The 24,539-nt window shown below is 39.2% G+C and overlaps 1 protein-coding gene across 2 annotated transcripts; it reads right to left on the reverse strand.

Annotated features, from left to right (window-relative positions):
- Positions 1-3,138: 3,138 nt before the first annotated feature.
- Positions 3,139-22,856, reverse strand: sass6 (SAS-6 centriolar assembly protein). 2 transcript variants are annotated; one of them, XM_023339294.1, is made up of 16 exons: positions 22,686-22,856; positions 20,328-20,382; positions 20,098-20,177; positions 19,911-20,015; positions 17,137-17,305; positions 13,688-13,765; positions 12,974-13,093; positions 9,633-9,824; positions 8,445-8,639; positions 7,877-7,966; positions 6,667-6,846; positions 5,484-5,565; positions 4,353-4,462; positions 4,113-4,204; positions 3,548-3,633; positions 3,139-3,382 (listed from the first exon to the last, which is right to left on the reverse strand). In XM_023339294.1, the coding sequence occupies exons 1-16, from the start codon at positions 22,745-22,747 to the stop codon at positions 3,330-3,332; spliced, it is 1,749 nt and encodes a 582-aa protein (XP_023195062.1). In that variant the 5' UTR covers positions 22,748-22,856; the 3' UTR covers positions 3,139-3,329. The 2 variants fall into 2 exon arrangements, with proteins under 2 accessions (XP_023195062.1, XP_023195063.1); XM_023339295.1 differs by lacking the exons at positions 3,139-3,382; positions 3,548-3,633 and adding an exon at positions 3,642-3,738.
- Between the last annotated feature and the right edge of the window lie 1,683 nt (positions 22,857-24,539).

The raw sequence follows: 24,539 nt of genomic DNA on the forward strand, positions 1-24,539 counted from the left end.
TCACAACATGGTTTCCCTGTAGTATTTGAAGATTTGAGACTTTAAATAAATAATATTTTACATATTTGATAAAATGTGACCTAGAGCTAAGCCAGGCTGCCAGAGATTTTTTGTAAATCTGTAAGCACAATTCTAGGATAGCGTATACTGTAAAGCAGCAGGGCAAACAAACACCCATCACAACCAAGGAATGCATCGTAGGATCTCTGAACACACAACCTTGTAGCAGTTGAGCAGTAGCAATACTGCCTGCCATTTGACAAAAAACTAGGAAAGATGGCCCAATGTGGAGCACCATTTTGAAGCTTTCTGACCTTGTTGAATCCTGTCATGAACTAGGCAGTTAGACATACAAAAACTGGGTTAAATTTTATACTAATCTGAGAATGTCTCCAATGAATATTTGTGCCACAGCTATAGAATTTATTCAAGAAATGGATCCAAAAAGAAGGAAGTCCCCCCATTTTCTGATTCATTCTGCTTATCCACCACTTGGGGGCACTCTTTACATGTACTAAGAGCACAACGTTTTATTTCTAGATGGTCAGGTGATTAGTACAGTGGAGAAAATATGTATTTGATACACCTTCAACTTTCTCACAAATAATACAGATGTCTGATTGTCACGGTAGAATCTAAATAAAAAAATCATACTTTTATATATAATCAAAACTGTATTGGATGAAACAAGGAGTGATGATCCCAAAAATAGAACTTACTTGGTACAGAAATCTTTGTTTACAGTCACAGAGGTCACATGTTTACTTCTTGACCAGGTTTGCTCTGCAGCAGGGATTCAGGCCCACTCCTCTATAAAGATCTACAGGTTTCTCGCTTATAAAATGTTTCATGAGAAAATCTGTAACGAAAAAAACACACTATTTCACCAAGATCACTGTATTGGTGTATAGAAAATATTTTTGGTTATCCCTGTACTAGCGTGACAAACGGAACACACTGCCATTTGAGTTTTAGGAGGTTGATGGCCACAATGTGAGCAATATTAAAAGGTGCCTCCTCTTAGGAGCCATGCCTGTCCCCAGCAGGTTACAGAGGAAAAGTGCAACCTTATGGTTGGAATTCCAGCAGTGCCAAGTGTCACTTCATAGTGACATGCAAATATCATTATTTACATGTTTACAGCAGTCTAATGGCCTCACACCTTGTCACATTGTCAATACTCTTACTGAGGGAAGGAGGTCTGACTGAGTGTGTGGACAGGTGGGTTTTCTTTAGGTAGCAAGTTTAACAGGTGCAATTAATCCAGGCACCTGTCCACATACAGCAGTTTACAGCTGTATGTGTCCTTGATAAGCCTGATGTACTGAGCTTCTTAAAGACAGTCAGAATTCCTTCTAGTTGCTAGGTGATCAAATACCTAGTTCATGAAATGCTAACTTGTACTTAGAAGTTATTTCAAAATCATGCAATGTAATTTTCAGTATTTTTTTTTAAAGCTTAAGCTGTCAGCTTAAGGTGTGCCTAGGAGGTAAATTATAGATCTCTCTGTTAGTGGGAAAACTTGGAAAATCGGCACTGTATTAGATACTTATTTCTTCCACTGTTGGCTTGCAGGTAAGACAGGATGAGAGCATCATGGTGAAAGTACTCTGACACAGTGGTGTCATTTTACATTCTTTACGCTGATACACATACAAAATGAGGGTTCATCAAAAGGGACGCACATATTTTATACATGCGACATAACATTTGGATGCTGGGACAGATGCAAAAACATTTTGGATGGATGTGACACTTACATGTCAAGATGAAACATAACAGCTTTACTGTGACAAGATCTGACCTATTCATGCTTCCTTACAGATGCTGTATCTGTACGTCATGGAATCTCAGAGAACTTGAGGACAATGTTTTATAAACCACTCCTTTAGTTCAAGTCAAGCAGATCCAGATATCATCAAACTGGTGCATGAAAGAAAGTTGTAGGCAACTTCTCCATCATATTAAGGCTCTATAAAGCCTAACTGGGGGTAGATCACTTCACCTGCCTTTGCGCCCTGATGCATCCATTACTTTGGAACAAAATAAATCAGGACTTGTCAGTCCAAATTAGCCTTTTATGTCTACTTTATCCAATCCAGAGTTTTACGTTAGCTACATCTTGCTATCCCACATTATTAGATGCTAACTTTCAGGCATAGCAGTGTACATTTGAATCGTTCTCTCAAATTTTAGATCCTGTTTCTTCTTTCTGACGTCAATTTTACGAAAGGCATCATGGATTTCAGCAAAACGATGGTAAGCGACATACAGTGGACACTTCACCAGAGAAGAGTCCTGATGCCCTAATGATGCCCAAATGTAGAGAACATTTGTTGCATCAATAAATGATAACTATGATAACTAAGATGACCACAAACTCTTCAGCAGATGGAATCCTAAATCAGGCAAGTATGGGCCCAAAGTCCAACACCAAAACTCCAGAAACTGTTGGAAAGAGGAGATGCTGCATCATGGTAAGCATGCTCCTGTCCCAAATATTTTATGGCATTGTAAAGTTTCTGCCTTAAACACTTCTTATCCATGTTGTGTTATGAATAAAATATCAGCTCTTGAAATTCTAAATTTTCTTCAAATTTGACGAACGCCCCAACTTTTCTGGAATTTGAGCTGTTCTAAAGCTGCTCTCTTATTCAACACGAATTAAAACTGTGTACTGTAGACATCTCTGAACTTGACTTACAGCCTTGGAAGCAGTGAGCATGACAGGTATGAGTAGAAGATGCTTAAAAATAGTCTGAGCTGGTTTGAAGTCAACAGTGCCCATCAGAGACCTGACCTAGGTCTGCAACAGCAGGAAACCTCCGTCTGATTTGTGCTCAGGAGCGTCAACATTTCAACACCATGCTTGACAGCAGTGACAATGGCTGGTGTCCTCAGTATTCAGTATGTTGGAAAGAAAAACTTGACTTTGTGCTCTTTGGACTGAAAACTGAAAATGAGAAAAGTAGGTGGAAATCTACTATGACTGATTCACAATAACACCAAACCTCCAGCTAATGTTTGACTTAAAATTCTCCATAACATTTAAGCCTTTTATTCATCCCTTAAAGTTAATAACTGAAATGACTTCCTGATACAACAAAAATGAAAATAGAATTTAAAGTAAGAAAGATCAACATTTTGAAAAGTTTAATTTGAAGCCAAAGAGTCACAAAAACAAGTTGAACAACAATAACATGGGAAAGGAACCCCAAATAAGAGCAAAAAGCTTAGGAAAATTAAAACAAAAAGGTACAGCGTTGGTTTTGTTTATGATGGAAACCTCTTAGACCCATGGGATGACACCAGAGGAAGAGCTGGCCTCCTCATGACGAGAAGTATGCAGAGGTCCCAGAAGGCTTTGTTGTCAGGGCTAACTCTAAAAAAAAAAAAAAAAGATTCATGAATGGAGATGTTTCAATAAAGTTTTTCAAAAATCCTAACATACTGTATGTTTAATTTAAAAGTATTACTACACTGAAGAATACATGTAGCAAAGGAAAGACTAACAACTGCTCAATTTGCAAATGTTCAGCAGTTTTACCTCTAACATTTGATGATAAAGAGTAGGCTGAGATGCCATCCTCTCCGTTGCTGAAGTACTTGGGATCCAGACCAGCAGAGTCTCCACTGCCCACAGGAGGAAACACCAGCTTTAAAAAGACAAACCTCAAACATCTGGTTTCCTCTAGGAGACTTAAGCCTCGTCCACATGGAGACCAACATGGTCACCTTCTGTAAATGATGGAGATAAAATGTGTGTACACACGACAGGATGCAGGGCCACTGAAAACTAAGACCACGGTAATAAAAATAAAACCATAATATAACTTTATTCTGGTAAAATTAAGACTATAGACTATATACAACTTTTTTTTTTATTTCTTTCGACTTTATTCTCCAATGAGTTTGTTCTTGTAATATTAAGATCTTGTAATCTTGCTGTTTTTATTTTTTCTTAGATGGCCCTAATGCTGTCATACGATTCTGACTGTGAACTGCGATTTGGTCCTGAGATGAATATAAGTTGTGCTTATAAGTTTGCTTAATGTGACAGAAGCTTAGGTTTTGTTATTGGCTGGGTGAAAAGTATTTTGAGCGGAACTCACAACTGTCTGTTGAGTGTGAGCCGAACTCTGTGATCAGCAGGAGTAACGTCTGATGAGACAGCAGATTTACCAGGCTGAGGATGAAACTGCACCTGGAAGTAAGTACATAAACACACACATACAATTATGTGTATTAAAGTCACAGTATTGATGAAGGTGCAAAATAAAAAGAGCTTGCTGGTTTGGAGTTAAGATGTTAATTATAAAAAGTTGAAAACCTATGAGGAAAACTCTTCGTACCCTGAGTCCCGTTAGTGTGGATAATCCTGGAGATGTGTCCAGAGGTTCAGCAGGCAGTAACTTTTTGGATAGTTGAACTTCATTTAGCTGCTTATTAAGCCAGTTTATAACTGCAAACGCAGGGAGAAGAAGTGGCATTGAAAAGAATCAGTTCATTGTTTAGAGCTGAGCAGAGTGCAGGCCTTTTACTGGAAGCCATGCTTCACTGATAAAGCTTAGTGTTCAACTGTGGCGCTTGCTTCAAGTAAAACGTTTCTTTTTCTTTTTCAATAATCTGTAACTAATGTTATACAGTAGATATATAACTGAGTGGAGACATGAGTGGCAAACTGCAGGGGAAGGAAGCCCAGAGTGAGGGGGTGTTAGGAGACGGAGGCCGGGCAGCTCAGCATGTAGCCTCATCCCAGTGACACCTATACATGTTCCTGCTGATGTTTCCCCTCCAGATAACTGGATGGAGTACTAAAAGCTGCCAGTCCTCCTGCAGCATACTAAAGCTGCGTCCAGATGTCTGAGTTTAGCTGGACGCAGTGAGCTGGGGCTCACATCCTTCAGTCCCTGTGGCAGAGCGCCAGCTCCTGAATGTGTGGCACCTCAAGGAGCAGAAACTCCACATGATTGTGGAGACTACTGCTAACCATCTGTCAAGTGCAGCACTTGGTTACCATGGAGACTCCCCTGCGGATTAAGTACCAAGAGAGAACAGGTGCTATTTGATCTCACATCTGCTGAGCGTAATTTCCAACATCTGAAGAAAATTATTTGCGACTTATTATTTGCAGCCTGGACTGGCAACCTGTCCAGGATGTACCCTGCCTCTCGCCCGGAACGTTAGCTGGAGATAGACACCAGCACCCCTCCTGACCCCACTAGGGACAAGGCTGTTAGAAAATGGATGGATGAAAATTATTACTTTATTTAGGGCTGGATAATAAATCAATAACACTATATCAGTATTAACCACACAGCATTCTGGGGAATGTAGGTAGAGGAAACGTTTAACAAAACTTCCAGGCTGTGTTCAAGTACTATATCAATACAAGAATCTGAGATGCATTCCTGGATTCCTAAGGAAAACTATAATTAATCTTGTTGAATAAGGGATAAAAGACGCTGCAGCAGGTTCCTTACCATTTTCATTTGTTTTTAAAAGTTCTTTGCTTTCGTTTAGCTTTTGTACAGTCATTTCCAACTGCTCCTTCAGTTCTTTGACCTGTAATATACAAATACAAAATTTTTCAGATTAATCGCTTACATTTATAATGCAAGGAGATTTTAAAATATTCTCTAAATAAGCCAGGCTTCTAAAATAAAGTGCTTGATTTTATGTTTATGTGTGCGATGGCAAGTCACACGGTAAGATCCACACCTCATCACCACTGTGTTTCACTTTAGTTTACTTGGTAGTCATTAATTTAAGTATTCCTTACTATATAATGTATTATTGATTCATTTTTCTATCACACCTTACAATGTTTATATGGAGTGTACCCATATCAGCACTGCTAAGTCAACTTTTAAGTTGTAATAATACTTCTTTCTGTTTTGGTTACCTGGGTGTTTGGCCTCTAACTCCTGGCGGGCAAAAGGTGTGGCTAAGGGCTGAGGGTCCTGAAGTACTGCTGATGGCCTCATTGGACAACCACATGCTTCAATATGAGGAGGGATGGGGGAAAGATTGTGTTTTGGGATTTATTATCGTTTTGTGTTTTTCAGATTTTTGGGGTAAATAAAAACCCACTTTTTGAATTCAATACCTGTGCTGCTGTACTGTTTGGTCCCTGACAGTGTGATTGAATTGAAATAACTTTTTTGTAAAGAATCAAGACGATATTTGTTATGAATTGATGCTATAGGAAAAAATGTAATTACAATTCAACAAGATTTTTCATATTTTAACAATTTATCTTTAGTCATGAGCTGCAAGTGTGAGTTTGGAAGGCCTTCTCGGCATTACCCTCACTATTTGCTCTTACTAAAACATTATCATAAATGACCTGCATTGATGGTAGCTAACTACTGGATAGTAGCCACAGTTTCTCCAGGGCAGTCTGACAGCTCCTGTCTACTCACTGTTCAATGAAGATCACTGGTGCCAAAAATGATTTCAAAATAGTCATTTTGCTACATTTTTGATTCTTTAAAGTTATTTTTGTTCCCATACAATGTGAAGGAGACAATAATTGACTGCTATGCCCCAAATTAAAGACTTATAAAAGCTTACATGGTGTGAAAATAAGCTTGAGGGAAATAAAATTAATAACATGTCTACACCACATGAAAGCTCAGTAAAAACACAACATATCAGACATACCTCCTCTTCCTTACTGAGGAGCTGCCTCTGAGTACTCTGTAGATCCTTGTCAACACTTTCAAGTTTAGCTTGTGTCTCTCGAAGAACCTTTTCCTGTGACACAGTCACAGTATTTTTGACCTTTACTTTTCCAACAAGACCTCGAACCTCTCCTTGCAGTTTCTGTATTATCCCATTAGCCTAAAACAATAAAAAAATGTACATTGGACACTGGAACAAATCACAATCAGTCTTTAGCCTAATAGAAAAACAAAAAAAATGTTATCCAGTTGCTAACATTTGCCCATGACATATGTAATGCAGTTCTAGGGCTGTTGTAAACAAATATTTTAGTAATCAAGTATTTGATTGTCGATTGATTACGATTAATTGAGCCATTTTAAGGGTGCTTATTGGTCCCCCAAATGACAAAAACCCAGACATTATCATCAGTCAATAAAATCCTCCCAGGCCAAAGTTGAAAATGGGATGTTATGCTAATAACACTTAGCTTTCATCAACAACTCATAGGCGGAAGTGAGAGCGCTGTGCAATGCAAATAATGACCCGGTCAGAACATGGTGTGCTAAATAATAAAACATAATTTAATGATGCTTTGAGAATTCCTTGAGGAATTTTAATAATCAAGTTACTCGAATCATTTGAGGAATCGTTACAGCTCTAGCTAGTTCAATGTCACGAAGTTTACAGGAAATTGCCTACACTGTAAACAATCGTTGTCTACTGTGAAGAGAGAAGTAGCTGTGAAGAGGAGCTTTGTGGGAACAAGCGTTTAGGCACCCCTGACTTGGGAGATTCAAGGATTCCTCAAACATACATGAAAGAATCAAGGCAACACCCCAGGCACCCCAAGCTCACAAAGGTTGATTTTACATAATACTTTACATAATACTTTCTTTAGTAAGAAAATGAATAACCATCAACTGAACATATCAGAGTCAGTCTTCCTCTTGGTCTTAGACTGTACATGCACTCATACGAGGATGATAACCCTACTTATCCATTTGATAACAGACAACTAGTAGATTAAAATAAATCTTTCAATATCCACAATAGTTTTTCCCACCAGAAATACTAAAAAAAAGAGCTAAGAGGAAACAAAACACCTTGTCTGTGTTCTAGTAACCCATGCTGTCACTGATAACTTGATATGTCTTAGGTGACATGTTCTGTTCAAGGGGTGGCATGACAATGGTGAGCTTTTACAAACCTTTAGCAGCTCTTCTGACAGCGATTTCACTGTTGCTTCAAGTTTTCTCAACTGAACTTCCTTATTTTCTGCACTTTCCTCCACTGATTCCTACAACATAGATTAAAAAGTTAAAATATGTCTGAAAAAAATCACAGATTCTGATAATAGAAAATGTGAGTAAATATGTGAGAAAGTAATGAAACCCCTCCCAGAATTTCATCTTTATTCAGTGGTTGAAATGGGAAATCAATGCATCAGGGCTCTGATAAGGACACCTTATAGTGTTTGTGAACAAACATGAGATTCAGATACACAGAGTTTAATAATTAGATGATATGATATATTCTCTTAGTTCCCTTCAGAAAAAGCTAGGGCTTCATAAAGAAACACAACATGAAGACCAGACCAGGGCGAAAGCAAATCTACACATTTCAGTTCTTGAATATAAACGGAAATCTATTATGCAAGTGAAAAAATGAAAACGACACTAAAATAAAAGTTGCTTAGAGAACCAAGAATATTTATTATGACCTCAGCTGACCCACAAACATGACTGTGGAAACACTAGGGAAGAACTAGCTCCAACCTTCTGCTGCTGAGTGGCCTCCAACACCTCCTTGGTGCGGTACATCACCATCTCCTTATCTTTGACCTCCTGCTCCAGAACAGCCACTCTGACCTGCAGCTGGCTCACTACACGCTCCTTTTCATGGACCTCTGTGTCAAGAGTGCTGTTCTCCCTCCTGAGACTCAGGACCTGCTGCTTTAAATGCTGGCATTCCTGCACACATAAACAGAAAACAGCTTTAGATAACAACGCTTCAACCAATGAATGTATGAGAGTCAATGAATGTCATGGAAAGTTTTCTGGTTTCAAAAAGGAGCGTGTTCTTTTCTTATGAAAATAACAGAAATATTCTCAGAGTTGACTTCATACAAAAGTTCAAATATAAATGTTAATTTTGTTTCACTCCTTCACCAATCAATCAGATTATCCACAGCAGCTGCTTTTGCTTGTTAATCACAGCAGGAGGCTGACCTGATGAGAAAGAGGGTCTAAGCAAAAATAAAAAAATAACAGAGATGACCTCTGGGACAAATTTTTACTCTGTGCGCAGTCCGGCGGGATTGTACTGACCCAGTTTACGCTTTTAAAAGGTTTTTTTTTGTGTGGTTTCAGAAAATGACAGACAGACAGGACAACTACAAACCCCCCTGTCCCATCACACACACACTGCTTCCCCACTGTCCGACCATGACATTTGCTGCGCTCCTCCTGAGCGATGTCGTGCGATGACCACAAGAGGGTTAAAACACGCTGATATCATTGCCTTGCAACTGTCTTTCTTTGGCCTTTCTGTCTACTAGCGGAAGCTTGTATTCACCTGAATACAAACGCGCCTGATTCAGCGCATATGAGCGTCGGTGACAGAGTGTGACTTGGCATTACTTAAAAAGGCTAATAAAATCAACAACATTAACTGTGAACACCTACAATTACTATATGTCGCAATCTTCTTGTGGGGGCAGATGGAGTTTGCTACCTGCCCACACAAGGGGTGTCATCAGAAAACATTGCTTAGGATCTATACTGAAAATCTATGTACAGCCAAAAGCTGAAAGTGGCACGTCACAAGAAACATCCACTTATAAAACATTGCGCTCACACAGCAGAAAGCTACTTCAAGACAAAAGCCAGACAATGCAACCTATGACTGGGATTTTAAACATGTGAAGTGTAAAAGCAGCAGAAGGCCACAGCCCCATCACCTACCTCTTCCGAACCAGATAGTTTGATTTTTAGGTCTCGGATGATGGACTCGTTCTTATACTTCCTCTCAGTCTGCTCCCTGCAGGAAGTCTCCAGCTCAGTCACTCTGCTTTGGAGCTGCTGTGAGCTCTTCCTATGAGCAGTCTCCAGCTCCTGACGCAGTTGCTCAGTCTCATGTTGAAATCTGCTCTGCAACTAACAGAACAAAGACAAACATCATTCGATTTTACCTCAAACTCTTGGAGAACAGGCAAAGCAATAATAGGCTTGACTCTTTCAACTTTAAATGTTAAAAATTTTTCATAAAGCCTCAAAATGCCTGAAAATGCTCAAAAATACCTAAACATGCTACAGAAACGCAAATTGTTTCTCCAATTTGAGTTTCTCTTCAGTGGCTCCATTTTATATCAAGAAAAGGGCATCTTCTTTAGTGAGATTGACTATTCTGAGAGTGTTAATGGTCAATGTTCTAAGACTACAGGTAGGCCTGTAGCGATAAACGGTAAATCAATTAATCGTAAGATAAATTAAAACTATCGACTTAATTATCGGCATTATCGTCTCTTCCGGCCTTTTTCTCTTTCTGTTGATGACACCAAATGAAAAAAGGCTCAACTCCAGTGCTCTCCACTGACCCTCCCTTCCTCATTGAGCTGTCAGCTGATTGTCGGCCCATGTTCAAAACCTGACAGATCACACATTAGCCGACATTAATCCTAGGTATAACTGTTCGATCGGGTTCGATCCTGCCGTGTGGTGTCAACAATGGGCACAAAATAATGGCTACAAGTTCAGTGAACTAATTTTAAAACCGGGCATTAATCAATGCTTTACTACAATCTGCCTGCAATGCATGTGGCTAGTGTCAGTCCTGACTGAATGAAAATCATTACAACCTATTTATGTCACGTTAACGAAGAACAGCTGAAAAGTTATCGGGTTTATCAACTGCGGTAGCAATTTCGCTCCAATTCCTCCTCTTGTCATTTCTATATTCTTTGCACAAAATGTTGAATAAACATTAATGTTGTTTCCACATATCATCTCCATGTCTGCTGGACTTCGGGTTGCGCCCTGTCAGCTGTTTGGGATTCCCCTCTGTAATTTCCCCTCAGAAAGCGCGGAGGAGAATCCTCGCTTTCTGATTGGCTACCTGTCACATTCAACAGGCTGCGTTAAAGATCCCAGTCGGGGAAAACCCCTGATGTAGATCGGAGCAGCAACGACGATCTACCGTAACACACCACACAATCTTAGAAAGACCAACGTTTTAAGATTGTTGTAAGGGGAAAAATAGGAGCAAAAATCATGTAGTGTGAACTATTGCATCAGGTAGTGGATGTAATAATCTGATTATTACTGAAGGGCAACATAATATACAGACTTCATAATCTGCACTCTTTTGGTTGAATGCAGTATTTATTTCCACTTTGGCTTTATGTTGTTTAGTTGTTTTTTTTCAAGTGAGTTTTTTGTTAATGGAGACTGAGAATTCATTTTATTTTTGGTTGTTTTGTTTATTTTGTTTATCAGTTCCAGTGTTAAATATTCTTTTGAAAATAAAGTGTATCTATCTTTGGCAGGAAATCACATGCATTATTACGTCATTTCCATTAAATCAGTGTAATAAGGTCTTCAAACAATATTATCGTTTATCGCAATAATTTTTGAGACAATTAATCGTTGAGCAAAATTTGCTATGGTGACAGGCCTAACTACAGGGGTCTGGTGACTCCTGAAGTATGAGCCCAAAGACCTAAAAGTCTTCCTCTTCATCATTCCATTCTTGTCTGTCTCACACTATGAGACAGACAAGATGTAAGCAAAACTCATTTGTTCTCTCTGGTGCTACAAATTACTCTGCAGGGATACAACACCTGGACCAACAAGGTCAGTCTCTGAGAATGTTAAGTGTTTAACCTGTTAAGTGACCTTACTAGTCTGTCGAACCACAACACTGAATATGGCTGAAGACGTTGAAATGTCGTAGAGTAGGGAAGACATCAATGTAAAACTGAAAGCCAAACCTCTTTCTAGGATGCTTGCAGAAAGGGCAGAGTTAGGAGTGAGTAACTAAAAGTTGAATGATAACAGCAATATGTGTATCATGTCTTCTTAAAGGTCCTGTACCATTCAGAGATTAACCTGTAGCTTCCAGGAGATTTTTTTAGCTTTAAATCTCCATATGGCACTTGACATCTCTTCATATGTTATCGGGGCTGTCAGTCTCCTATTTTGTTCAACTCCAACTGTAGGCAAGTCCAGAGAATTAAGAAATGTGTTTTTTTTCACTATCTTTTGAGGAAGATGGCTGTTTTGGTACTTTCTAAAGTTATCTCCCTGATTATACTGTAAGTGATTTGTGGGGGGGGTTCTAATCTTATGTATGGTATTTGCTGCTTTCTGAGTTCCCTTACCAGCAATCTGTTTGCCTTAGCTCCCTGTTCATAATAGTTTTGTTTTAGATATCAGAATTTTTTTCTGGAGCTCCGCTTTCAGAGGGTTGTTTATTTCTTTTTAAATATTTTTATTTTCTTTAAGAAGCTGAATATTGTGGGTTGTTTGAAATCCTATCTCGAGAATATTTAATTTTCCCACCAAATTGAGATACAAGACTCTTTTTCTCTGACAGTGCTTTGAGGCTACAGCTATCAGTTTCCCTCTGATCACTGATTTACATGTATCCCATAAGTCTATTGGACTCATTCCTTCATTGTAATTTTTTTTACATAGTTTTATTTCATTTTTTATTTGTTCTTTTATTTCTTTCTGGTTCAGAATGCCAATGTTTAATTTCCAAACTGTGTCTTTCCTCCTACTATTTAAGTTTAATTTTACCTGAATAGAAAAGTGATCCGAGATATCTGCAGCTCCGATTTCACACTTAATTACTTTATGAAGGTCCCACTTGTTCATAATCACATTATCAATTCTTGAATGCATGTTATGTGTCATTGAATAATGTGGTTGTGTTTCACTGAGACATGGCTGCATGATATTTATGTCTCCAACATCTCTCTGCCAGGCTTTCTAACTATACAGGCAGACAGAGACAATAGGAAAGGAGGTGGATTAGCAGTGCATGTGAACAACTAATAGTGGTCCAGGACATGTTGCAGTGAAATGTGATCTTTGCAGCCCAGATAATAAACTGTTAGCTTTAAGTTTTCCTCCCTATATTTACCAAAAGAGCCACCAGTGTTATTTTGGCAGCGGTTACAGCAGCCTAGTGCCTACCTGCCTCCAGCTGTTGTGGTTTTCCAGAGCTCAGCGTACCTGTCTTTTGCTGATCTTAGGTGTTGAATTTTAAATTCTTTACTTGAAAACAAGGAACTGAGTCTTACCTCTAAAATTTTCTCCCTCTCCAACTGCAACTCCTCAGAATGACGGCTAGAAAGCGAGCTGGTCTTATTCGTCCACTCTGACCGCAGTTTCTCCAGCTCTTTAGTCTTTTCAGACAGAGTCTAGAAGAGAGCACACATCCATTGGTAAATAATTTTGGCTCTGCTTCTAAAAGGCTACAGCAATAATCTGACACATTCTACACATAACAGTTTCAGTGTACTTTATAAGTGTGGCTCCAAAAATTAAACTATCATCAAATATTCAACATATGTTGTCACTCATTTCAGAAAGTGAAACTTATATAATGTAGATTCATTACACATGAAGAGAAATATTCCCATGCCTCGTTTCTCGTAATTTTGATGATTAGGGCTTACAAAATTCAGTTATGCAATTAGAATATTGCATGAGATCAATACAGACAAGACGTTTTTTTTTAATCAATAAATTCCATGTTATGTCTGCTGGTTTCTACTTGTTAAAACTCACAATGAGTGTACTTGACCACAATGCTGGAGACACAGTGGAAATACTAATATAAATCAATATTAAGAATGGTCATAACAGACAAAGATATGAGTATTATTTTGTTGGTGGCAGGTTAGGACACTCACAGCTCTGAGCATGTGGTCAGAGATCTAGCAGGAAGCTGAACTATATCTATACACTGGTGGTGGATTTTTGTGTTTGTAGGGTCAAACTCATTCACTCACCTGCTGAGTGTAACTCAGCTGCCTAGACAAATCATCTTCAGTCTCCTTGAGCTTCCTGTCTAAAGCCTGCTTTTCTGCCTGAAACATTGAGAAAACAAGACTCATCAGTACTATTGTATCACATTAATGTCTTCTCTGCAAAGTGTTCATTCATTTCCAAGTGACAAGCTCCAGAAGTAAATGGCTAGATTAGGGTTAAACATTCTTATACAATGATGTAGATTGGCATATTTAGATGGAACAGAAATCAAAACAGTGTATATCTTACTCTTTTGGACAGAACAAAAGAAATTATTTTTTTCAATATTTAGAACAAAGATTTGCTCTGTAACCAGAGGCAAGCAATGACAAAATAGAACACAAATAATTCTAACAAAACCATTTTTTCAAAATCAAAAACTTTCCCCAAATCCTTCATAGCTCCACAGCTCTTCAGGAAAAAAGATAATCCACTATACACCGTGTTCCAAATTATGATGCAAGTGATATTTTCTCAGATTTTCTTAAATGCTCAATACAAATGACGGTCAGTATAATTTTCAAGTTATGAACTATTACAGTATAAATCAAATTTTACTGAACAAAGCTCCCCATGAGAACAATATTTTTTTCAAAAATAAAAAAACTCACAATGCACTGTTCCAAATTATTATGCACAGCAGATTTTCTAAACATTTTATGGATTATAAAGAACTGCAAATGGTCATTCTTTGAATGTGCAGCATTAAGTGGTCACATGTACTAAAATCAAAAGCTATTTCAATCAAAAACATCTTAACAGACCGAGTTACATGTTAACATGGGACCCCTTCTTTGATATCACAGCATAATTCTTGCATCCATTGAACTTGTGAGTTTGTGGAAAGTTTCTGCTTGAATTTCTTTGCAGGATGTCAGAATACCTTCCCAGAGCTGCTGTTTTGATATAAACTGCATTCCACCCTCAGATCTTCTGCTTGAGGAAACTCCAAAGGTTCTCAATAGGGTTGAGGTCAGAGGTCAGAGGAGGATGGTGACCACACCATGAGTTTCTCCCCTTTTATGCCCATAGCAGCCAATGACACAGTGGTATTCCTTGCAGCATGAGATGGTGCATTATCATGCATGAAGATGATTTTGCTACTGAAGGTACGGCTCTTCTTTTTGAACCATAAAAGAAAGTGATCAGTCAGAAAGTCCATATACTTTGCTAAGGTCATTTTCACAACTTCAGGGACTCTGAAGGGGTCGACCAGCTCTTTCCCCATGATTTCGGCCCAAAAAATGACTCCACCACCTCCTTGGAATTGGTGGTGACCATCCACCACCAATCCACTACTGCGTCCATCTGGACCATCCAGGGTTGCACAGCAGTCATTAGTGAACAAGTCTGTTTGAAAATGTATCTTCATGTACGGCTGGGCCCACTGCCACCGCTTCTGCTTGTGAGCTCTGGTTAGTGGTGGCCCAATAGTAGGTTCATGCACTGCAAGCCTCTGGAGGATCCTCCACCTTGAGGTTCCAGAGGCACCAGCAGCTTTAAATAACTTTTTGCTACTTTGTAAGGGCATTTTAACAGCTGCTCTCTTAATCTAATGAATTTGTCTAACAGAAACCTTCCTCATTATGCCTTTAACTGTACAAACCTATCTTTGTTCTGATCAGCCACAAATCTCTTCACAGTACGATAACGCTTCAGTTTTCGTTAAAAATCTAATGTTTTCATATCTTGTCATACGGCACTACACTATCTGATGATTTTCGTCAGCAGAGATCCTCTCTTTCCCATATTGCTTGAAACCTGTGGCCTGCTTAATAATGTGGAACATCCTTCTACTTCCTTTAATTGAGCTCACCAGACAAACTTATCAACCCAGCTATCTGAAATTAATTATAGTGATTCAAAGAGCCCTGACACACAATACCATCTATAAATTTAAAAGCACGACAAAAAAATTAATCTTTATGAGACTTAAATCCAATTTGCATAATAATTTGGAACACGGTGTAATTTATGACAAAAAATGTTTTAACCAAATTCTAACAGTTTTCTACATTTTTTCAAACTTTTTAAGGAAATTTGTTGCCATAAGCAGCTCCTGTAGTTTCCCTCTGCATGCTGTGAGGACAAACCAGTTTCAAAAAGCCTTCCACGTAGAGTTTGAAGATCCAAATTTTTTCTAATATGGCTTAAATCGCCGTGCCTCACTTTCACTGCCTTCTGCTTGTGGCTGCTTTGATGTGTGTAAGAAAATATGTCTCATTCATTGTCTGATGGACAATCAGAAAGCATAGTCACTAAACATTAGAGATGTAGTGGTGAACAGCAATCCCGGTTCAGAATATTTTCAGTTCGCTTCAATAAAAACAAACAAAAAATACCAATTATATTGACTATGAACTGCCTTACTGTTGTTGAGAGATGCATTTTCTAATATAAAGTTCTGGTTTGGCCCATCTGTCTGTAGCTGTAGAAGACCTTAATGCTCCCTAACAGCAGAGTTTAGTGATTATCTGGAAGTCCTCTCAGTTCTGTTTTGATGTCACTTTTTAAAGTCGCCCTACAAAACGTTGCTTTGCACACTAAGTTCAACATATTAAAGTCTTTATGTGCTCTGGTTTGAAACAATGCTGGACTCAGGCGTCTGCCAACCTAACAGTTGGCAGACGCCTGATATTTTCACTACCAAATGTGGGCCGGACTAAATATAGTTTAAATGGTCATTTTATTTTCAAATAAACATAGTAATGTTTATTTGATATTTATTAATATCATGGTAATCATTAAAACCACAAACCATTTCATCCTGGCTAAAAGACTTTACATTTTATTTTAAGTTGAAGAAAAAACAGGAAGAAAAACTTCTGAGTCTAAGCAGGAGTGCAAAACATTAGAGAGTGGAATGTTCCTGATAAAATATAATGTCGGCTTCTGGCCTCTCAGATCATCATATCGACAATCCTAACACTGAACATAAAACTACTTATAATGTATAGAATTTATTGTCAGCTTCTGGCAGCAAAGTAACATGTTTATTTGTCTTCTATGGTGCTTTCATACTAAGTAATAATAATTACAACTGTATTACTATTCAATTTTAGTAGAAAAGGAAACAGATCTTTTCATGCAATAAAATAATTAAATAGATCTAACCTGTGTGGAAATGTTTAAATTGATCAGCTGTTGTAATGTACATGTGGCTCTATGTTTGCATTTTATGTGACTTAAACAGTACTGGACATTTAATCTATGCTCCACAAACCTCTATAAACCAAGATGGCACACTGTATTTATGAATGCAATTTCAGAGAAGAATCTGGCATCATCAAACCATCTACAGTGCTGCCAATTTTCACATCTTGTTTCGACCAGTAACAGCAGAAAAGTAAAGTTGACAACAAGACCCAGCCCGGATCTCACTGCAGAGTTCTGTGACACAGAACAGTGAAACAATGGCGTGTGAGCTAACCTTCAAAGACGCCAGACAGGCTGCCAAATATTCTTTCACTTCTTTGTTTGAGCCTTGAATAAGCCGTAGAGATAAGTGGTTCAGGTGTTTGAAAGCATTTGTCTCTACTACGCTGAAGGTGGCACAGCCCTCCACCATTGTAGACTGGCATGTCAAATGAAGGAGAAACCTGTGAACATACATCAGAAAATACTGGATAAATAATAATGATCATTACTAAATGGTGATTATTTAATTTATTGAAAATACCATCAAAGGCAAAAAAATTCTGCGTCCACATTTACATAGAGTAAAAAAGTAAAAAATGTGGAATTCCAATGAAACCAAGCCACATTCAGGTAGACCTGCAAAACCTTGACCACAAAAAGCTTCAGACAACATTCCAGGTTTACAGTCTATGATAAGATAAGATAAATCTTTATTGTCATTGTCACAAGGACAACAAAATTTAAAAGGTGCCATTGGTCAGTGCATATGCTTAAAAACAAAAAATAACTGTCTCACAATTCACACACAATGTAAGAATTAACAAATAACTGGTAAAAAAAAAACTAATAAATAAGAACAGCCATATTCTCACATACATCATTTATGATGATTAATGGTTGTTTTTGATTGCATTTAGTTTTGTTATTGCTATCGGGTAGAAACTGTCTCTGAGACGGTTGGTTCTTGTTCTGGTTGCTCTGTATCTTCTGCCTGAAGGCAGCAGTGTGAACAGAGAAGGTCCGGGGTGAGAAGTGTCCTTTGTGATGTGTTGTGCTTTTCTTAGACAGCGGTCGCTGTGCAGGTCCTCCAGTGAGGGGAGAGGGCAGCTAATGATTTTTTGGGCTGTATTCACAACCCTTTGGAGAGCTTTCCTTTGAGCCCTAGTGCTGCTGTTATACCATACGCAGATACAGTAGGTCAGTATGCTCTCTATGGAGCACTTGTAGAAGGACACCAGCAGCTTCTCCTTGATGTTGTTCCTCCTGAGAACCCTCAGGAAGTTCAGTCTTTGCTGGGCCTTTTTTATCAGCTCGAAGGTGTTCATGTTCCATGTGAGGCCCTGCTCAATGTGGACCCCCAGGAAACGGAAATCAGCTACCCTCTCCACACATTTTCCCCTAATGGTTAGTGGTGTAATGTCCGTTTTATTCCTCCTGTAATCTATTATGAGTTCTTTTGTCTTTGAGTTGTTGAGGAGCAGATTGTTCTCCCTACACCACACCACCAGCTGCTCCACCTCACCCCTGTAGGCGGACTCGTCGCCTCCTGAGATGAGCCCCACCACTGTGGTGTCATCAGCAAACTTGATGATGGTGTTGCTGTGGTGGGCAGAGGTGCAGTCGTATGTGTACAGACAATAGAGCAGGGGGCTCAGCACACAGCCCTGTGGAGAGCCAGTACTAAGGCTGAGGGCAGTGGATGTATGTTTTCCCACCCTAAATCTCTGCTGTCGGTTGGTCAGTAAGCTCAGAATCCACATGCAGGTGGAGTGAGGGAGGCCCAGGTCCCCCAATTTGTCCACCAGTCTGTGAGGTAGGTGGACCTCCCTCACAGACTGGGAGGTCTGTGAGGGAGACTGGGAGGTCTCCCAGTCCTCCCAGTCTGTAGTCCACAAAGACTGTAGTCCACAAAGAGCATCCACACATAGCTCCCCTGCTGCTCCAGATGTGACAGAGCAGCATGGAGGGCCGTGATCACAGCGTCCTCTGTGGATCTGTTGGCTCTGTAGGCGAACTGGTGGTGGTCAAAGCCAGGAGGGAGAAGTGCTGTGATGTGACCCCGGACCAGTTTTTCAAAACACTTCGTCACCACAGGGGTTAGTGCCACTGGCCGGTAGTCGTTGAGGCAGGAGATGTGAGGTTTCTTGGGTATGGGGACTATGGTGGAAGATTTCAGGCAGGATGGGACTGTAGACAGGGCTAGGGACTGGTTGAAGATCCTGGTGAAGACTCCAGCCAGCTGATCGGCGCAGACTTTCAAGACACGTCCAGGGACGCCATCAGGTCCAGCAGCCTTCCTTGGGTTGACAGCCCGCAGTGTGCGCCTCACCTCGTGTTCCTCTACAACGAGGGGTGTGGTGTTGTGGGTCACTTGGTGTAGTGAGGCTGCCTCTGTTGGCTTCACCTCAAAGTGGGCAAAGAAGAGGTTCAGCTCCTCTGCCAGCGTGGCGTCGCCTTCCGCAGCTGCGAGGTTGGTCCTGTAGTTGGTGAGATGCTGGATTCCCTGCCACACCTGCCTGCTGTTGTTGCTGTCAAGGTAGCCCTCTATCCTCCTCCTGTAGTCAGACTTAGCCATTCTGATGCCGCTCTTCAAGTTAGCTCAGGCTGTACTGTAGACGGTCCTGTCCCCAGACCTGAAGGCGGCATTCCTGGTCTTTAGCAGTCGCTGGACCTCCTGAGTCATCCAGTGTCAATACAGTTCTTGATATAGCACAGTACACTGTCCGTAAAAACCTCCAGGTCCTGGTGTTCAAAAACATCCCAGTTTGTCCTGACGAAACAGTCCTGCAGCTGCTGTGTCGCATCCTCGGGCCAGGATTTGATGGTTTTGGTAAACCAAAACCATCAATACATACATACAGTACATACATGCATACATATACAGTACATTATATACTGTATATATATACTTCAAATAAATATGAATCAACATAATATACAGGTTAGGAAACCTGTATATTTCAGAAAGGATTCTAAAATGACTGACAAAAATATTGATTATTTTTACAATTACATTATATTTGTATTATTTGACTGGATTTCATGGTGAAAAGCATTTGTTCATACCTGGGATTGTCCGAGTCTTGCTCCAAGTTACACAGGTTAAGCAGGTCAATAAACTTCTGAGGAAATGATGCAAAGTCTATCAACAGGCCCTGCTGCACTTTCAAACTACTCAAACACACAAAAAGCAACAAAAAATAATCTGATTTCAATTTTAAACACAATCTGATATTCTTTAGAAAATACAAACCTTTGGAAGTCTTCTTCTGATATAGGAAGGGTGAAAAGAAAATATGGGTCTGCATCATCAGTTAACTTTACTAGAAGATCCTAATATTTGACAAAAGAGAAATAAATTAATTAATACAACATTTAAGCAGGTAAAGTGATGAATAAATGTTGCTTAGGCATACTGTCCATCTTTGTGTGCTGCACTTTCACAATAAGTTATTGGGACAGTTCATGAAAAGCTCCACTCACCCTTCTGTGAACTGGAGTAGTTGACAGCTCAATAGTGACACGGACATTTGCTTTCCTGTAAAATTAAACCAAGTTACCCAGTTATCTTTAACCTGACTTTGCTTGGCTATAAAGCCAAGTTAAAGAGTAAGTAGAATCTGATTAAAGTTGTAGATGCATCAAATTGCAGTCATCATCGCTATATTGTTTCCAGCATAACAAATGCAAATTACTGCAATATTTGTTAAGTGATGTACAACAAAGCGTCAGCATCCAATAGCATATTTGACCCCCTCATTGGATTTTCAATGTCCATTATATGTGAGACATCAAGCACAAATTGTGGCACTGGCAGCTATCGTGGCACGTCCGATGACAGCTGCTGTAAGGTGCCACAGGCTGCCGTGACCTCATAGGCCCAGCCCCAAAGCTCAGTGCGCACCCTACGCCCCTCTGTGAAGTGTGGACTCAGTCAAGTGCACATAAGGGTTTGAGTGCAAAAATGTGAGAATTTGGACAGTACGCCCCTGTGTCGTAACTTCAACATCCAAAATGGCTGGATGTCGATGTCACTGTTTAGTAATTTTTGCTGTTAAAAATACAACTACAAAACAAATTATTTTAAATGTAAAGATATTTTTTGCTTTCCTAAGTCATTGTTGGAGATATGTTTGACTTGCTGAATACAGAAAATTCTATGTAATCACACATGTTCCGTAGAGTGAAACAAAAATTATTTTGATACTTTTGAAAACTGATTTTAGTCTTTTTTTTTGCGACAGACAGCTTGCTCAATGAACTTTGCATATTTCCAATATGGAAAAAAATACACGTTAAAATGTACTAATATTCAATGTAACAGTCTGTGATTTGACTAGAGACATGATTTTTTTTTTACTCATATTTATGCAGCTAAAAGTTAGTTTTGTTTAAAGTGGAGCTAATGTGCTAACAAAGATCAAGTTAAGGACAAACATACGACATACATAAAAAATAGGGCTATTGGCACCTTGGGGTGCCAGACCAGCCAGTAGCCTGCGGCAACCTGGCATGGGGTACCAGCTACAGCTTAATACGGTAACTTCTAGCTTCTTTGACGTATGCCATAGCTTTTGTGTCAAACTGACAGTTAATTATTTGTATTTTGAACCAAAAACAGACAAACAAAAAACTAATACAAATACAAACATTCGTCACTGATTCAGTGACATATACCGCAGCTTCTGTGTCAGATTGCATATGAATGAATGTATAAAAAAAGAAAAGAAAAAAACCCCACCGGTGAATCTGGCACAGCCATGCCATGCTACGGAACCCCCTAGCGGACATGGGGGAAATTTTCTTTTGCGTTTCCTCGCCAAAGTATTGCATTTCCTCTTAATTGTGTTCCCCCACAATTAGCAAATACGCCCTGGTCTATTTTGGATACAGTCACAAATGTGAATTTAAAATTTCTAATATGTACACATTTTAAGAGCTGTAATATTTACAGCCATAGAAAGGTCATACAGTTCATCAACCATGACACTTTAATACAGACATTGTGGTGTAAGGTTGGGCTGGATGAAGACAAGGTGTTCAGCTAAGAAGAATATGTGGAGGTCTAAGATTCTTGCCATCCTACAAATCATGCTTACAATATTTGCAAGTTTATTAAGGTTTTGTCAGCAAAAATTTATCTTGAGTTTGTGCTGTGTCCTGATAACATGTCTGCTCTAACAGTGGGCCCTGGTAGCACTGGTGAGATGGAGTGAACATTAACATGGTGGATTTCTGACAGTGAGAATTAGAAGAGCCTTTATGATTCTCTTCTTAAAGACAAAGATTAGAGGTATTTATTTTGACTAGAAAGTACAATTTTTTTTATTTATTTGTTTATTTAAAAAGGTCAGAGCAGTATTATGTTGTTTTTATAGTATGACTATCAGTTTTCTTGATTTAGTTAGGTATAAAATTGCAATGGGATTGTATGTTAAACTGAGCCTTAAGATGAGCTATGGAGAGAATGAACAGCAAACTGAATTCATCAGACTGCAACAGACTGTGTATCGGAAGAGCAGCATTAAAGATGCTTGATGGAGGAAAGCATGAGAACAGAACATGACCTGTGGCTAATAACATTTCTGTGCTCTTGCAGACTGAGATCATCCTATTTTCCACCTCTGAAGGGTTGCTGTCTCTTTAAAACATGCTGAACTGGAAGACTTGGCAGCCTGATAGACACAGCACAGGGGCCGTAGTTTGCAGGTTTCTACGAATCTCAGCCTATTCTAGAGAATCTGTAACCAGTATGGAATAATCCAACTAACCACCCGTAGGTATATTACGGATCAGATATACACCGGTTCTAAAGGAGCTCAGCTGGGCGGAGTTGCTTACCTTTCCTCGCAGTCCTTATGCTTCACATGAACCTGTAAGACTTTGTTGAACAGTTCCTCCATGATGATGATGTACAAACTAGAAAGCTACTGAAGAGGCAGAGTACAAAAGACCGCTTCCGCTGTCTTGTTGCCTAGAGTTTTGCCGCGTTCAGCCGCCAACTGTTTTAACTTCTTCTTCCAAGTCCTTATGTTTTCTTGGGGAATGACAATGTTGTCTTACAGTGTATACCGCCACCTACCGTACCGGAGTGTGTAGGACAGAGACTTGAAAAATGAATTCTAGAATACGAGCCCGTTCTGACACGAAATGTAATTTCCTTCCCCACATTCCGTAGCCAGGACTTTATTTTCTAAATTACAAAATTTTTCCCTTTTGTTCTAATATTTTGAATAATGCATAATAAGATGCCCAACTTGTTCACAATCACAAAGTGATGTGGCAGGATGGTTTTCTGGACTATCATAAGCTTTATTTAACCTTATATGATTCAATCTTAATCTCTACAGCACTAACTGCTCTCTTCTGCTCCTACCTCACCCCCACTAGCACAAATGGAAATATATTTATGTATACTCCAATTACAAATTTAGAAGTGATTTCACAAAAATTTTATCTAATACCCTTTTAAATATTTCTAGCACATCAAAGCAAATGTACCTCTTCTCTTCAACCAAGTTTCTCCTGCTTCTAATAGTACAGTGTTATGTGAAATTATTTTATTGGCAAATAGGCATACTCAATATATAGTTTACTTTGTGATTTGTTTAATTTCTCTAGATGAGTTTGGGATGATGGTGCCTGCCCAAAACATCTGTAATCAATTGCTGATTATATTAAGGTCTGCATTTGCACCCCAATTCTATCATGCTGCAGTTTTCATTAAATTACTGATGTATTTTTAACTTTGTTTAATGTTTTTCTTCCTGTGTTGCTCAAGATTTATGATGTCCATGGTAAATGTAATAAGCTGTTTGTCACAGACGGAAAGGAAAACTGAAAAAAATAAAACAAGTCTAACTCAACCTCAGTCTGAGGGAGACTGACACTCATCTTCAGTTTATTCCATTTTCTAATAGTTGCACCAACAGTTATTGCTTCTTCATGAAGCTGCCTGCCTGTTGTCCTGTAACCAATCTACAATAAAAATTACAGAACTCCCCGTTCTAAGAGCGGAAACTTGATATATATTGTAACGATTCTGTGTTTTAGTTCTGCTGGGATTCATATGGTTATTTGTATTTGTTATAAGTTGCATTGTGATCCTTTTTGTTATATGTAGAGTGCTATGGGCTCCCACTCACATGTGATAGGCCTGTCATGTGGACGGGGGAGCGGGAGTACCAGGACCGGAAGTGGGGAGAGTTCAGAGGGGAGTTAGAAGTGAAGCTATCAGTTGAGTGTGCCAATTTGTTAGAGGCGTGAGCTGTAGTGATGGGATTTTCGGCTCCATTCTTTCAGCTCCTTTTCGAGATGCGGCTCTAATGGCTCTTCTTACTGTGGAGAGCCGGCTCTTTCGGCTCTCAAACGGCTCCCCATATATATTTTTGACATTATTAATTAATTAATAGCTTAAACCTAATTTTATAATATTTTGTTTCATTATTGACATTGTTAAGCACTTATGATGAGTAAAAATGCCGCATAATAATGCTATAGCAATACCGATGCGTGTGATGTCCGCATGTGCAGGTTGTTTGTCGAGCCTGCAGATAGGAAATGCTGACTTTGCACAGTCTGCACTCTGCCCTGGAGCTTGATGTAGCATTAAAATGAGTCCAAATCTTGCTCCGTTTTCTGTCACTCATTTATTTTCACCTATTCAGTTCTCACACTGACTCCCCTTCTTTCTGT

This window comes from Xiphophorus maculatus, chromosome 9 (genome assembly GCF_002775205.1).
Source record: "Xiphophorus maculatus strain JP 163 A chromosome 9, X_maculatus-5.0-male, whole genome shotgun sequence".
NCBI classification, from domain to species: Eukaryota; Metazoa; Chordata; class Actinopteri; order Cyprinodontiformes; family Poeciliidae; genus Xiphophorus; species Xiphophorus maculatus.